Raw genomic sequence first — 17,498 nt, forward strand, 5'->3', positions numbered from 1 at the left:
AATCGTTCTTGGATGTGCTACTTGGCCAGTTTATCTAATGTATTCATTGGCAAAGTCAAAAACACGATGTGATGGAAGAGATTAGCAAACGTGCCAGTTGCTCCAAACCTTAAATATCAGTCTTTAATATTAAAAGCCTTTTGTGATCACAATGAATTGTTTAGTAAAATTGTGAACAATGTGGATCATACAATATTCTTTAAATTGTAACCAATTGAAAACTATGATGAATCTTAAATTCAAAATAAAATAAAATAGAGACATAAATTCTGATGGAATGAGCATTTTTAGCCTTTATATTAATGATCCAAACCATAAATCGATTATTAGAAATGTGATTTTTTTTTCCCCTCCAGCTTTGCTGCTTGTATTATTACCAGGCGGGTCTGAAAAGTGAAGCCAATGCACAAGTGCCTTTAACCTTTATTCTTTCTAATGGCCTGCAGGGGATAACTGCTCTGGTTGCACAAAGAAGTCCTCCTCACTTGATTTATTACCTCAGTAAACGTTGTAAACATGAGTTTATGGTCTCAATTGCTAGTTGCAAGTCTTCTTCAATACAGCATTATGTTCATTTTTGTAAATTATGGTCCCATTTAGAGTAGTAAAAAACTGAGAATATGCAGAATATGCTTTAGAGCTCTCTAGTGATTGACAGGTTGCTACTACAGCGTTTTCCATTCTGGGAGTTGTCAGTGTTTATGTTGTGCCCGCTTCCTCAAGGACAGCATCTTCAACCTTGTCTACAACACCAGCATCGTCTCTCTGTTCACTCACCAGGTTCGCAGACACAGGTGTGCCTTTCCCATTGGTCGGAACAGCGGCTGTGGGAAGGGCAAGGAGACGAGACGCAGGGGTTGCCAACATTACAGCCGGTCTCCACTTTGACGGATCTTGACGGCCGAGGCAGGGGAGGGGAGTCAGGCCGCACACCCAACCGAACGCCCTGTTGACAGAGAGAGAGGTCAGTGTTCAGAGAGAAATATTGGCAGCTTCATTCAAACTCATATCTTTGCACATTTCCATCTCTTATGTACAAGTATTTCCAGCTTCTCCCCACCCATCCATCAATCAACATTAAGAATTCACTTCATCCATCCTCACCTGTATGCATCCTTTTATCCCGTTTTGAACCTCTCCTGAGCCCAACACTCCTCCCACATGCAGATGTTTCACCTTCAAACCATGAATCTCATTTCCCACTATCACTGTTCCCTAATGGGGAGAGAAAGAGGGAGAGACATCAGGCGACAGCAAGGGCAAAGATTATTATTATTATTAATAGCTGTATGCAAACTCAGTATTGAGTTACCATTTGAATACCATTATCTTACAAGGTGTTATCTTTCTGATATGAAAATATGAAGGTAAAATGGAAGGAAGGAAAGACATCGTTGACCACAAAGATTCGTATAAAAATAGACAATGAGAAATTCCTATTTTATTAGTTTACAGTATAAAAAGTATATACAGTAAGATAGAAAGAATATTCTAAACTGAAAGAAGATAAAAAGGCTTTACAGAAAACGTTATTGACTTTTTTTTTTCAGGATTCTTCTATATTTTCATTTACCTCTAGACCACTGGGTAGTCGGGTTTTAATGACGCTTATGTCAGTTGAAGGGAGGAGAAGGGAACTGAAGAGTGAATGATTGACTTAATGAAATAAAAGAATACAATAACATGCAGCCATTGTGGAGAAGGTCAATACTCAACTGATAAAACAAACAGTGTTGTGAGGCGACGTTGACAGGCAACAACCATTCAAAAATAATCAATGAGGCCCATTTATTACTGTTTCAGCCGCAGTGGAAGATGCTAAAATAGAGGGTGAGATCTGGCTGATAATAGCTGCACACATGCCAAAAGCTTTCAAAGGTAATTACCGTTTAATTGGCAGCGGCAATGTTTAATAATTTCATATTTAAAAGTGTTTTCTGCAACATTTACTCGGTGTATCGCTTGATGCACTTTGAAGAATAGCCTGGTGAACTACAATAAAAAAGATGAAAGGCAGAATTTGTTGGCAGATAATTTAAGAATCAAATCAACATGAAAACAGAACATGTCGCTTTGTGTAAACAAAGCCAAAGATGACAATAGTACAGAGTGTGTTTGCTTTTCTGTGTGCATGCTACTGTCACATATGTACAACCCTCATATAAACACAGGTACGCATGATCAAACAGACATCGTCGAGTACAATTTGACATATTAATCCACTACAGATTAGGGAAACTAGGATTTACAACCCATATTTTAAAGAGAGGCTGTCCAGGGTTAGAAAATCTGTTTGTGTTGTGAACGTCTGTGTGTGTGTGTGTGTGTGTGTGTGTGTGTGTGTGTGTGTGCATAGTGGGTGACAAGTGTACTTATATGACAGGAGAGAGTCACCAGTACGGCTGTTGACGTCTGAGTGCAGATACATTGTGTACAAGACAACTGCAAAGGTTTATCCTGTTTCAACTAGTTTATGGGAAATTTCTGAAAACCATGCTGAGGAATTATTTAATGCCATAAACATAATCTTTCCTGCTTTGATTTTAAGACTAAGAGTGATATCATATGTAAATGATTTCCTAATTTGCTGATATCTTTTGCAGTGATCTCCTGCTCTGTATTGGCTCATAGCAGGAAGAGAGGATGATATGGAGATTCTTTAGATTAGGGAATATTAAAAAGGATTTCTCGTTTTTATTCATATTAAATGCTTCACAATTCCAATTAGAGTTCTCTATTTATTAGACTGAAAAATGTAGTCCACATTTCAAATAGAGAAATTAAATCAAATCAATCAAAGAATTAGAGAACTTCCAAATGAACACAGTCAAAAGAGTTTGTGAATCCATCACGTATAGATGTTCTAAAAAAAAGGAAACAAATTAATTGTCATGGGAAATTAAGTCTTTTTGATTTAGTAAGCAGATATGATAAAACCTTGTAATTCATTTAAATCTGTGCTTGCAGGCCAAGTCAAACTTCTAATAACCGCATTTACAGTATTTTAATACTTTTTAAGGCTAAACATTCAGTTTCTCCTGAAAACCTTCCCGTTGAAGGATTGCGTCATGTCTATTACCTGATAGAGTCCAAAGTCGAGTCGCAGCGTTGCGACGTAGCGCGTCTCACGGCCGCTGCGGACGTCTCGCAGCTCCAGTTGGAGGTCGTGCCACTGGCCATCTGCAACCTGAACCTGATCCAACCGCAAACGCACCGGTCTGGTCGAACCACGGGTCACCGAGAACACCAACTGACCATTTATCACCTGAGGGCATTCGCACACACACACATACACACACACACACAAAGTCAAAGACCAGAAAAAAAGAGGAAAAGACGGAGAGTGTAGAAACTGACTGAAACAATACCTGCTTAGTAGGTGAGCAGAGACTGAGAGGTGACTGTGTGTGTGTGTGTGTGTGTGTGTGTGTGTGTGTGTGTGTGTGTGTGTGTGTGTGTGTGTGTGTGTGTGAGTGGGAGTGTGAAATTGAAATCCACTCCTGCCAAGATGCTGCTAATTCAATACTGTCTCAGGATGTAGGAATTTAGGAAATGTAAATGTAAACTGCACAGAATTTCAGGGATAATACCAGCTTTTTAGCATTTTGTCTTATGTAGAGGATGATAATGTGGTATTAAAACAGTAAATAGAGCCACAATAACCATGAGACATAAGTATAATTCCCATAATCAATGTGACCGTTGCTAACACATTTAGCAGCCCACGCAGTATTTTACATCCTGTACTGCCTGGTGAGATTTGGCTTCAAATGAGTAGCATTGATTTAAATCACAATATCAAATTGTTTATGGTACAAATGTGGAAGATGCTGCTGCCATTTATGTTTTAGCATAAATGCAGCTAAACCTTTTGGAGCTTCTGGCAACGGTAAAAGGAAAGAAACACTGTTATGTTTATCCTCTTAAGCAGAGCCAGAAAGAAAAAACACCAGCCAGAAACGGAGAGAGAGGTACTGGCAACAATCTCCTGTGCTGCAGGAATAAACAGGTTTATGGGAAATGCGGTCTTGTTTTCTGAAACTCCATTGAGCTTGGAGTGACTTGAAAGCTGACAATTATGTCAGCCATGGTCTTGTTTGTTAAAATGAAACCAATGCAATTTTTTTTTCAGGGATATGCCAATGTTCAAATACATTCTATTACAGACGGTAACGTAAATGGACGACGTCAGTCAGTGTGTGTGTGTGTGTGTGTGTGTGTGTGTGTGTGTGTGTGTGTGTGTGCGCACACCTGGAATAGCAGACTGGTGTACTGGCCCGCCTGAGCCTGCAGCAGCGTCCCCTCTCGCGCTCTGGTCCTGAACACCAGGCCAAGGTACCAGGGCGTCGAAATGGTTACGTCATTCTTCAGGTCCCACCAGAGGGCACTGTTACCCAGGAAGCGATGGGGGTGTGGCATCACTGACGCGGCGAGTGAGAGGAAGACGGTGAATAAAAAGTACTGGACTGCTCAGAACAGCCTCAAGATGTCACTGTTCCCGGGACTGAATAATCTCTATAAAGCATTCATGTGCAGTATAGTTAGGCAACGGGATTTTGGTATTGGAAGCGATCTGGTTCTGTTTGTGGTCCGAGTAATACTGCCCAATCACGCTCAAGTAGGCTTTGGTTGCATGCAGGTAAACAGTCCGGAGAGCAAAAGTGGTGGAACTCATTGGTCGAGATAAAATATAGTAACCCTCCGGCTATCGTCTGATGATGATTTAGCTTTTTATTTGTTTAAAATTAGCTTGTAAAATGGCTACTAGTGAAATAATCCGGTTGTACACGTCATCTCTCTACTGCAACTCCATTCTCGTATCTCAGATTACTAATTGGACTGTAAACAATTGACCGTCGCACGGAGGAGCAAGTCTTGGCTCGAATATCCGCTGGCTACACCAGAACGTCCCAGGTTTGCGTCCGGTTGGGGACCTTTGTTAGATGGCATTCCAAATATCTCTACCCCGTCATTTCCTGTCACTCTGACTGTCTACTCCCTACTAGGAAATCAAGGCATAAAAATGCCCCAAAAATGTAAAGAAGGGCACAAAATAAGTCTCATAACTTTGAACATTTGAGATCACAATAATACAACCTTATACAGGAAATAAAGACAGATATCCAGCTAACCATGCTAAGTGTAGTAACTATTTGTGCTGCGTTTTCCAGGAAATAGTCAAAATGAAAGGGAATCATCCATTTCACCTTGTCCTTCAGAGGTTGACACTCACTCAACCATCAATCCATCCATCCTTGCATGAACATGCATTTCACTTATACACTCACTTTACTCATATACTCTGAAAGCCTACAGCTGTGTAGCTCAGCACGAAATGAGGAATAAATCCTGGGACAGAGAGAACAAATGCTGAAGTGCACATTAAACTGAATGAATGGTTGACATAGCACTTCTGAAGCTAAACTACTGAAAGGTAAATACCAAACTACAAGTTTAATGGTTTAACCTTATTTGAACATCAGTCAATTACTCACTAATTAATGTGGCGTTAGAATAATTACTGCTGACAAATAAAGGCCACTGAAGGTCAGATAGAAATTGGCAATTATCTCTCACTTGTTATTGATAATTATACCAAATGTGGCACAAATGTGGTTGATGATTGACATTGGTTTGAAATGCAACATGTTGGACCCTAGAGTGAAAATAAACCCATGTAGCCTCTCACCGTGGCTGCAGTCCTTCCCTCCGTACCCGAGGGGACAGTCGCACGAGAAAGTCTCCCAGCTCACCCTGCAGGTTCCTCCGTTCTGACAGGGATTGGATTTACAGAAGGGAAGCTTGGCACTGCAGCCTATGAGGGGCAACAGAGACAATACATAACCGATCAAGTTGCCAAAAATGCATCACAATAATGTGCCTGTCAACAAATGTATTAAAAAAAAACACGTTAACGCCTCACATTTTCAGGTCTATAAAAATATTTTCAGTTACTAATAAGCAAATTTATAGTTGATCTTTTTGCACTGTGTAGTAGGATCTCAAGATTCAAATGGATTTTACAAATCCTTTGGTTGTTTGAATATACAATATTTAAATAGTATATCAAATTAAACGAGTTTATGAGTACAAAACAATAAGCAAATAAGTCATTCATATTTTCTGTTAATCCCACAATAAATCAACACAATTACACTTTTGTGTTAACTGCTAGCCTGAAGAGATGCTTCAATTATAATGATTTGAATACGTTTATTTAAAAAATTAAACAAGGTCCAGATGGCATTTGTGGACATTGTGAATATGTCATTGCTCGTGCTTTTTTAGAGGGGCATGCTTAGCAGTGCTGACCGGAGAGAGTTCCATTGTTAGCGATAAATCCAGCCAAGTCCAGCGGCTTGTTGTCAATGTGCAGCTCCTTCATACAGCCGATAAACTCCCTGGTGCCAAACGGGAAGTTGTCTGGTACGTTGGGAACTCCGCCCAGAAACAATGGACCAGTCAGGTCCAGAGACCTGAGAGAGGAGAGATTAAAGAGGAAGAGGAGTAAATAAGGTGGAGAGGAAAGGGGAATAAGGAAGGAATGGTGGATTATCCCTCAAGGATGGAGGTGACGGCAGGGGAGGGATGACGGAAGGGAGGGTAAGAAAAGGAAAAAACATGAAAAGAGGGTATGCGCGAGGCAAAAGGATTAAAAAAAAAAACAGAGATTAAATGTGTCATTAGAGGTAAATGACAAAAGGAACGAGAATCAGAGAATAACAGTTGATGTTGAGGGGAAATGAAATGACAATGATGTTGTTGAGGGTAAAAGTGGAAACAGCAGGGGATGAGACAAACTGAAAAGATGAGAAAGAAAAGGGGAGGCGGTGATCTAACAGGAGATTAAATATAACATACAGCAAACATCAGGAGAGAAGAGGTAGTGTAGTGTATGACAAGGCAGGGGGAGAAAGGAGACAGGAGCCAGCAAAGGAGGTATAATAGGGGGGGTTGGATGTTAGGGGACGTCAACAACTACCAAAGTCGCAGGCATAAAAAGGAGACGAAAAACAGCAGAGACAGCCGGGGAGGCAGATGAACAAAAAAGAGATTAAGTGTGAGTAACAGCAAATATCAAGAGAGATAAAGCGTAAAGGGTTGATGACAAGACAGATGGAAGACTGGTGGAGGAAAAGAAACGGGGGTGATGTAAAGAGGACGATGTAGAGGGAGAGTAAATAACACTTATGGGACTGCATGAGCTGGAAAAAAATGAAGAGACAGTAACAGTTGTTTTTTCATTTTGAGAGCGTTATGCTTTTGAGCTGAGTTTTTTTTTCAATAACCGCAGGGAAATATGAGTGAACCCAGAGAGACAAAAGGCGCCGGAGTCAAACAAACAAGAGATTAAGTGCGAGTTACAGCAAATATCAACAGAGAGCGTCATTAGAGGAGGATGTGGAGACGAGGGCGAGCTGTTAATGGAGAAGGAGCAGAGAAAGAGTGTCGAAGCGTTAGGCTTTGGCCTCCTTCTTTGATCCGTCTTCTCTTCTCTCAGCCTCACTTAGCGCTGACAGAACACAGCTAACTTGATTACAGCTTACAGAGGCAAGGCCAGACATCAACGCTGTGACAGGCCGCTTTTTTGAGTGTGTGTGAATAACGCACTTGTTGGCGACATACACGCAGACGTTTAGTTTGGTTGACACGCACCACAAGTAGACTAGGACACTTTGACAAGGTCAAAAAAGAACAGGACACGTAAAAAGCAACGTAGCGGATTTAAAACTGTCAAGTTGAATGTTTTGGTCGTACAAAAGAGAGACAGACTGGGTACGAGGTGGAGACGGAGTGAGACGAGCAGGGAGTGATGAGAAGGAATGAACATTAGCACTACACAGAATGAGCCGACGAGTAACAAGACCATCGGAGATATGCGGACAGACATGACAGCGTATGAATAAGTCAAACAAGTCGTGCCTCATTAAAGCCTCAGGTCCCCATAGCGTTCTCCTACAGTCACCTCATCACCCCGACAAAAAAACTAAAATCCTTTCCAAAAGCAACAGTCTCCGTAAATGTTTTAGCAGCAGTTTAACAGGTCAGACTGCTCAAACCTGCATTAAATGGTGAGTTACACCTACTTTTCATTTCAAAATTGTGATCAGCTTACAAGCCTGTTTAAACTGTGATATTCTGAATCTTAGTATTTAAAACTATTTGATCAGATCTTTGTCTTTGTTCCATGTTAATATTCATTCATTATTAAGCAATAGCAAGCAACTGATTCCCAAGATGACATAATATATGTCTTGGGTATCTTGGTTAGAAAACAAAATGGCAAATAGAGCTAATTGTGGGATCTACATGAGGAGCTACTTAGTCCTTCCAAGACAGAGGAATACATAATCAACAATACATAGTTATGGAAATGTAAGATTGAGTGAATACAAATGTACATCTAAAAATGTATTTGACCTTTTTACAATAAATTGTTTCATTTATACAAGGAAAAAATGGTAAATAATAAAACTAATATTTTATATTAAATACATACCAAAGGGACATAAGGTATCATAAGATATGAAAGGTAAGTTTCTAAATGCAATACATGCCCATATAAAAACTATAATGACACTACACCAACATGTTTTACAATGCTGTGTGCACATCTTCAATTGTTTGTAAATGGGAAACCTGTCGACAATTAGTTTCAAACGATCCAAGCATTTTGATTGGCTGACAGGAATTCTCATCAAAGCCCATATTTCTTAATATAGTAATGCTTCCACTAATCACTCAACATTATCTACCTTTTAATACCTATAATCTAGCAGCCTACATACCAACACCTGCCAGCTGGCCGGCGTGCTGCTACACACACACACACACACACACACACACACACACACACACACACACACACACACACACACACACACACACACACACACACACACACTGACCACCTTTATTGGTTTTCTACTTAATGGAAACTGCCTTTGAATATCTGCTAAGCCTCCGAACAGTCACAGATGATGTTTAATGAAAGTTGTCTTTGCAAAGAAGCTGGCACATCGGGTGCAAACACCACCCACAGCTCAGGATCCGTGACTATTCAGAGTCAGTCAGTTGCTTTGCTGGAAGTAGGAGATGGAAGAACTTAGCTGAATATGTCATCGTTTTTTCATAAATGTCAAACATGAGACTATGGAATTTAATTATATGATGAATTCCACACAAAGTGCTATAATAGCTATGGCACAAGATTGTGCTATCCTACATATATATATATATATATATACATATATATATATATATATATATATATATATACACATGTATATATTACACAGTATAACACTGCCTTTGATGCTATCTTCCGATTTCTTAAATGATGTAAAGTCATGTTCCAATAGTCATTATAAAGGAAGTATATATGCATGTTAAATTTTACACAGTAATGTGTTTTGAATATTCTGTCGACTACGAACAACTAGTCTTATTGGCTACATTAGGTGAATTAAATATAATTTTCCTAATGAACAGTTAATATGGCCAATGCACCAATATCTGAAAGAATGCCATATATTTATTATATTCACACGCAGTAGATCCTACAGATTATTTAATATGTCGTAAATAGTATTGTTCACTTGTTATGTCAAGTCATATGTCATGTCATAATTGACGTTTGACATTTCCAAGACATGTGGGCAACAGTGCTCTGACTGCAACTGTAAATGGATTATTTTAGGACCAGATACATTTATATAATTTTTTAAGGCATGACCTTATTGTTGGGGGTCATCTTTCGGATGCCTTCAAGTGAACACATATAAAGAAACAGCTAGTTTGAATACAGAAACAAAAAGACGGAGAGCTGAAAAAATAAAATATAAACTCACTTCTTGCTGCTGGTCTGTTTGCCCTGCGCCGCACAGCTGTAATTTCCAAGCTGTGTACCAAAGCGAAGCGACAACGCCGTGTCACAGTCGTCAACGCTCACAACAGCGATCTTCTCATCTGACGGACCCTGGGCCTCGCCACTCATACTGCGCTTGGGCTGAACACACACACACACGCAAGATTGAAAACAGAGACCAAGACAACCGACAACATGCAAGAAATACTTGCATGTATTTAGTTTATATCACTGCAATCATACGCTACAATATAACAGTTAAAAGACATCGGACTGTATTCAGTGTCTACACTGCTACTGTACATCGTGTTAGAAGGAAAAGGGAAAAACTTGAGTTAGTAAAAGGAGAAACAACAGACACTGTGTTTGGGTGGGAAAATAATGGAGTAAAAGTAGACAGACACATTCACTCTTCACTTACTGTCTGCTGGTGAATGAAAGAAAGACAGAAGAAGGAACAGAGGAAGGAAAGGAAAACAGAGGAAGAAGAAAAGTGTATGTGCACCCTGACACACACTCATACTCACATAGCGTGTAGCTGGCTGAGGAAAATTAAAGAACATGAAGAAAATTAAAGGAGATGTGCGGCGAATGTGCATGAATGAAATGGTGACAAGCAAACACCCTCATAACAGTGTCCACACACAAACGCTTCATCTCACTTCAAAGTGCTTCGTCGGCACGAAGGCTGAGAAACTATTCTGCCGACGCATCAGGTGTACAGCACAAATAATCATCAGCAACATGTTAAGATGTAAACGCACCTTGTTGTAGTAGTGTATGTGAACAGTATGCCAGTTGCCATCGCTCACACCGCCAGGCAGGAAGGGACTCACCTGCGTGGACGATTCACCTGAAGGCAGACAGATGAAGTTTGTGTCGAAACATCAGCAGGTAGTAAAAATACATAGGTACAGGACAAATTATTACTAGATCATTATCTTAATGAACTTGTCAGTACTTAAGCTTACTTCCTGTTATTTGTTTTTACATGCCTCTGGACATAAAACACTGTATATTAACTGTTATAATGTACATTATTATGCTAATCTCTCTTCTATATCCTTCTATTCACAGGTGTAGATGTTCAGGTACCAAAGATATATACAATATATGTAACTCTAATATATTGTTCATTCTGTACACATGACATCTATTGAACTTCTGTCCATCCTCCTCTGCTGCTCTCTGTCAGGTTTCTCCTTCATTTCTCCCAGTAAAAGTTTTTTGGGGGGAGATTCCCTGTTCCGATGCAAGGGTTCTCGGACAGAGGATGTCGTATGTAGGACAGATTGAGGGATGAGTGTCACGTGCAATGATAAACATAATTATTAAAAAAAAACGTGTTAAATGGTGGTGGTGGTGGTGGTGGTTCTCCATCACAGTGATTCATAGTAGGGTTTTCTCACCGCACCAAATTTGACTGGAATTTACTGCTTGTCTGACCCCCAATATTGTGTAAAACCTCCATATTTAACTATAATCTGTATCCTAATCTAATCATGATTCTAATCCTACATAAATCCTTTAATGACCTTTGAGAACAAAACTACACCTCTCTTTCCCCGTGGGAATATACAATGCTTATAAATGGGGAAACACTAGAATACAAAAGCACACTCACACATAAAGATATATAGTACCTGTGGAATATTTGAGCACCACTTGTCCTTCTTGGATCTCCAAGGCGATGAAGTCGTGTTTCTCATTGAAGCGTCCATTATAGAAGAGAAGACCACTGCTCTCCAGGGTGGCAAAACTAAAAAATGCACACACACAGAAACCCACATTCATAATACGTTTATTAATGAATATAGTGTGTGTGTGTGTGTGTGTGTGTGTGTGTGTGTGTGTGTGTGTGTGTGTGTGTGTGTGTGTGTGTGCAATGCATGAGTATCATTATATTTCTACAGTATATTTTGCATGTTTGTATCCTGAAAATATACAGTTCAAATAAATCAAGTAATTCTGTATGACACATTCATACATTTTCAGATGAGACTCTGACTTGGTTAATGCAACACTTGTCCTGAAACTGTCCGCCATACAACACCTAATTTCACATGGCAAAACAAAAACAACTCCTGCAAGCCTCCTCATATGCTTAGTATGGGAGAATGAATAGTATTCAAACTGTTCTACAGTTTTAAACCATGTTGCTGCAGACTCCATTCCCTCCAGCTGCTCTGTCTATTTTCCACAGCAAGGCCAAGAGGACGTGCTGAGGCCAAGGCTGCCATGTTAACCCGTCATGATCAAAAGAACTGTTTGTTTTTTTGATACTACAACACTGATAAGAAATCTTCCCTCCTGGTAACAAGATGCAGAAAAAAATGCCATTGATTTCATCTTAAAATGTTTTCAAAATAAATGTCTCACTGGTGGCTTATACTCAAGTTCTTGAACAACAATATTACTTCCTCCTTATTCTTACTTATTAACTACATTGCACATCCTTGGCTTAAACATCCCCCGGAGATCACTGTGACTGTAACGATAGATGCGCTACTGCAATACAAATGTACTATGGAGAAGAACATGTAAACAAATAAACCCAGGGTTAATCAATAGCGGACATGTGTCCTGTTTGTATAGCTCTGCTGCAATTCAAACAGGTCAATACAATTCTTATAGCATGCAGATGTACTGCCTTCAAGTCGGAAGAAATCATTTAAAAATAGAGTAACCTGACCTGAGTAAATGGAGGCTGAGTGGAGTGGATGCAGAAAGGATGAAGGCATAAATAAAAGCCATATTTGTTGTTTGTGAAATTGATTATTTGAAAGACCAAAGAACTGCATTTAATGAAAAAAACAAATACCATATATTTACTGACTGTTTCTCTCATAAACCTCATGAAGGCATATCATACAGGCATTACATTTTTTATTTCTCCAATTATTTCAGCTCAGCAGCAACTGACAACTTCAAACATAGCTGCAGCACTCTCATTCACACATTCTCCCCCACATGATTGGCAAACATTATAACTTTGCAGTAAGGACATACCTATAATGTCACGGCCCGAACAGAGCCATCTTACCCATCATTCTTTCTGAGGAAGAGTTACTACAAAAACATCTGAAGCAGCTTTTGGGTGAACAATGAAAAAGGAAGTATTTTTGCAGGGGTGAAATAAAATGCTGCGGGAGAAACTGAGTGACATGAATAATGTTTGAGTTCTGTTCAGCGAAGGAGCGAAGCTGGCAGCAAACTAAATAAGAATCTGACGTCAGTGGAAGAAGACTCACAGTCTACTGTACAGCTGGACACTCCTGAATCAGTCACCATTAGATAACATAAAAATAACTTTGCCCAACAACAATATGAATAGAATGTGGTGCCTCAGAGCAAGGCACTGAACTTATAGTTGCTGCTGTAGACTAAGGTTGAAGCTCAATGTATAAATAGATCGTACCTGTTCAACAACAGCCTTGTCTTTCTCAACGACACCTTAGTTGTAGTAGTTGGAACATTGCTCTTTTCAGTTTGGAAAATTTTAACTAAACTGCCACCATTGCAGCCAACAATTGCCTACATTGCAGTCTTCCAAGGGGAAAAGTTCTACCAGAAAAGCATTTCCATGTAGTGCCTTTAAGCACCCAACAATGCACAGAACCTCATTTGGCAATAACATCATGACCAGAATGTCTCATAGCAACCAGTCTATGGTGGGAGGCATCATCAGCCTAGCAACAACCCCATGGGCAATGTCACCTTAGCAACAATCATTAGTCGACATCACCCATGGAAACCAACCCATAACCCTGCTTGACCACTTTAAGAACCACTTCAGATCTCCCATAGACAACCACTCATATGCTGAGAGGCGAAGGAGCAGCAGGGAAACGATGGTGGTGGGCGAGCAAGACAAAGACAAAAGGACCTCAAGTAAGAGACGATCACTGACTTCTGAGGAATCATGTTGATGTGTGTAAAATCAAACTGGTCTCACTCACGTGTCTCTACAGGTTGCATGTAGGTCAGTACTCTCAAATAATCAAATGTTCTGAGAACGTTAAAAGCCTTGACAAAAGGTCTGAGAGAAAACTGCCAGAATTGTACAAATCAATCACTTCAATTATGTTTTTTAATTGGAAAAAGCTGCAGCTAATTTTTGGTCTAAATTGGTAACTGGGAGATTATTTTTCTTGAAAACCTAGGAGCTCTGAGCCCTTCACAGAAAGAGCACGGAGTCACCAGAAATGCAGCATTTGCCTTTGGAGCCTTTGCTGAAACCGAAAAGACTGAAAGAGGAGCGCACAGGGATGATAAGATGTAAGAGAAGAAGAGAGAAGGCAAAGTTACTGAAACCAGCAAATTGATGGATGAAAGAGGAGAGAGAGGAGAAACCGCACTTCTTACTGGAGAGGGAAGTGGAGCCAGCAGAGAGAGAAACCATGAATAATAGGATCGATGGCAGAGATGAAATAAATAGATTAAAGCAAAGAGAAGAGAGACTCCGTAAGAGGGAGATAACTGAGAATCAAAGAGGAGTTGTTATGGATCTCTGTCTGAGTGCAGCTGGATGGCGAGAGATGGAAGCTGAAAGAAAGGAAGGAAGGAAGGAAGATAGCAACAAAACAAAAAATACCAATCCGCTCAATATACTCACGTTAACGAGATGGACAGGTGAAATCTCTGTCTGAGGCCCCGGAACATGGCGAAGGACTTTGGCGGGAAGGACCGGGCGGTGACTGTGCAGTATGGACGCTCGTAGCCTCCCGCGGGACACTCGCAGCGGAATCCACCGCCTGAAAGCTCCCGACACGTCCCTCCGTTTCGGCACAAACCCGGCACACACCTGCCCTGCCGCCGGTCAAACTCACACCGATCACCTGGGGATTCACAATGAAAATAACTTATTGTATCATCCTGTGTTGAACCTCAGCGGGAATTGCAACAACACTGGAAAGTAAAGTTTCACACGCATTTCAAAATCACATGGTTTCACTTCATTCACAGTCGTAGGATATGATGTACAATACCCATGCAACAGATTAACGTAGCAATACACGTATGGATATCACATTTCCAGCATCCTTTATTGTATCAATATAAAAGGATTTACATTTTTTTAAATGGCCAATTTTCCCATCAGTGTCTGGACAGTTTTTGCCATTTTGTTGCTTGTTCCAGTAAGACTTCAGGTAATTAGGTTTCATAAGCTCTGACCTCACTTCACTCATTTGCAGTCCATCTCCACACGTGCAACCGAGCACTGTTCAACCCCACAGTGCTTTACTAAAATTTCACTCAAGATCCCGAGGTGTACATGCTGAATTTGAATTATGGTTGCGCTAAAATATTGTCGTGATTTTAATGCTTTATTCATTATGCTACAAGCATGACATACTTTCAGTTAACTTAGAGGAAGTGTATACTGTATCAGACGTATATGTGGAAATACATTTTTATCTTCCCTGATACAACTTTTTAAGTTAGTTTTAGTATATTTCATGATATTTCACTCTCTTCTTTATCAAGGTATTTCATTTCTCCAATCTCTTGCATTGCATACTCGGAAAACACTGCTACTGCCAAACTAAAACGTCAGCCATGCACCTATCTACATGTCTACATGACTCCCATAACCCTAATTTCTCCATCGTGGCTGGATATTATGAAATTAATAGAAGTTCAAAACTTTATCCTAAACCAACCAACACAGTGTAGACCTACTTTCAGACTAAGCATAGCTCAAGTGAAGTTAGCTTGACAATTGTTGAGTCACCTTGTTAACTACTGAAGTTAGCCCGACAACAGCTGAGCTTGTGTTAACTGCTGATTTTATATTATAATTGAGTCAAACCCTGAAAGAACCCAAAGAGAAGACCCTCAAGGAAAAGGAGCTATTCAATTTGTTCCCAAAGAGCATTGTGAAATAGGCAATGCACACCAAAGCAAACAGCAGAGAAGTTGACCATGTCTTTTCAGTTATTTTGAAATGGAAGTTATACATTCAGTAATGCAATCAGCTATTCACCAGACCTCTGCAGGTTGTGTCGCGTCACTTGAGAGCCGTCCGTAGGTTTTTGAAGAAGGATACTTAACACGAGGGCCTTGAAATTGCCCCAATCTATAAAGCTATGGTTCTCTCTCCGTGTCAACAGCTTAACAGAGTGCTGCTGGCTTTTCTTTCAGGCAGTGAACGGCGTTCGCCATGACGCTTTAGATGTAAATTAGTGCTTGATTAATCGGTGGAAGCAGCAGGGTGCTGATTCCTGAGGAGCAGGAGTAAGAGCAGCAGCTATAGAGGACTAAACTTTACCATCCCTCAAACGGACACGGAATATGAACTACAACTAAATTGGAGCTGGAATAAAATACCCAGTGTACAGTATTTGGAAGTGTATGTATGCAGGAGAAAAGGAGGGGGGGACTGGGTATTTTCCTGCCGACTGTGAGTCTAAAAAAGAAAAGAAAAAAAACAACACAAACAAATCTGCAGACGAGAATAAACACAGATTTGGCTGCCAGTCAAACAAGCGCCAGTCTGTAGTGTCTCAAGAGGCAGAAACGCCAACACAACACACACAAATACATAAAGACACACGCATCTACACACAATCAAAAGGTATGTAGGAGTAGACGTTCGCTCTTTCCCTTTTGGTCCTCACCTTTCCTCGAGCGTATTTGGACACACTCAATGTCTGACATTTAGCAGCTGCACACAAAAACACCCACACACCCAGTGCCCGCCACATAAACAGAGCAGACAGGGTCTAGAAGTAGCCCAAAGACAGATGGCTCCTTAAGGGCCCATTTTAGAACCTGCTGGCACACCCACACACATAAGCACAACAGTAAAATAACAAATAAACAAGCCAAAATGCGTACACATTAATAATGGATGCAATACAGAGTTTTTCTTTCTTTAACAAAGACAAACGCATATTCAATCTTCCTCTCATATTTCTCTTCTTCTTCTTCTCTCTCTCTTTCTCACACACACACACACACACACACACACAGATCATTGCCCCGAACCCTCGAGGCTGTCGGGGTTTTTATCATGTAGCTGTCTCTGTTGGCACTTTGTTTGTGCTGCTTTTAGCTGCCAAAGTACCCACGGGCAGGGTCCTCACATCCTAATAGCCACATACACACACACATTCGTACGACTCACACATGCAGATGACAAACAGTACTGCTGTTGTAAGTCAATAGAAGCCTTCACCTTTCCTCATGTTCGTTTGTACACAAATATAATCTGACGTACACAAGACATAGACACGGACCATCTCTCACACAGACAAAACACAGCCACAAACACACAAACACCTGAGGGCAAGTCATGACCACACACACACACATAAATGCAAGAGTCATCCACACAGAGAAAAGCTCACACTCTGATGCTGACTATCTGTGACACATACAACACAAACTGAACCCCACGGTACGAGGCATTAAGTGGTGAAACATTTAGCGCTTGTAGCTTGTATCAGCTTGAATCAAAGGTATAAACTGCTTGGATTACCGTCCGTCTCTCCTCCAGGGATGCAAACTGACAAAACTGAAAGTGATCAGCTTTGAAGACAGCGAGCAAGGGAAGCTCTTTTTTATTATTTTACTCGCTGTTCAGCACTCACAAGCGTGTCACTGCACAAAATCTTTACGTGCTGAT

The 17,498-nt window shown here is 40.4% G+C and overlaps 1 protein-coding gene across 1 annotated transcript in view; it reads right to left on the reverse strand.

Moving 5' to 3' along the window:
* celsr3 (cadherin, EGF LAG seven-pass G-type receptor 3) overlaps positions 1 to 17,498 on the reverse strand; it is a 107,457-nt gene that overhangs the window by 51,563 nt on the left and 38,396 nt on the right. The window contains exons 4-13 of the mRNA XM_068732775.1: positions 14,484 to 14,706; positions 11,512 to 11,627; positions 10,633 to 10,721; positions 9,852 to 10,009; positions 6,313 to 6,476; positions 5,690 to 5,815; positions 4,252 to 4,421; positions 3,080 to 3,265; positions 1,105 to 1,215; positions 778 to 946 (exon numbers count right to left, since the gene is read on the reverse strand). Of these exons, the coding sequence (XP_068588876.1) occupies positions 778 to 946; positions 1,105 to 1,215; positions 3,080 to 3,265; positions 4,252 to 4,421; positions 5,690 to 5,815; positions 6,313 to 6,476; positions 9,852 to 10,009; positions 10,633 to 10,721; positions 11,512 to 11,627; positions 14,484 to 14,706 (1,512 nt within the window). The remainder of the gene's footprint in view (positions 1 to 777; positions 947 to 1,104; positions 1,216 to 3,079; positions 3,266 to 4,251; positions 4,422 to 5,689; positions 5,816 to 6,312; positions 6,477 to 9,851; positions 10,010 to 10,632; positions 10,722 to 11,511; positions 11,628 to 14,483; positions 14,707 to 17,498) is intronic.

Source organism: Cebidichthys violaceus, unplaced genomic scaffold (assembly GCF_023349555.1).
Source record: "Cebidichthys violaceus isolate CVI_PGR_0920_01 unplaced genomic scaffold, fCebVio1.0.p SCAF_6, whole genome shotgun sequence".
Classification (NCBI taxonomy): Eukaryota; Metazoa; Chordata; class Actinopteri; order Perciformes; family Stichaeidae; genus Cebidichthys; species Cebidichthys violaceus.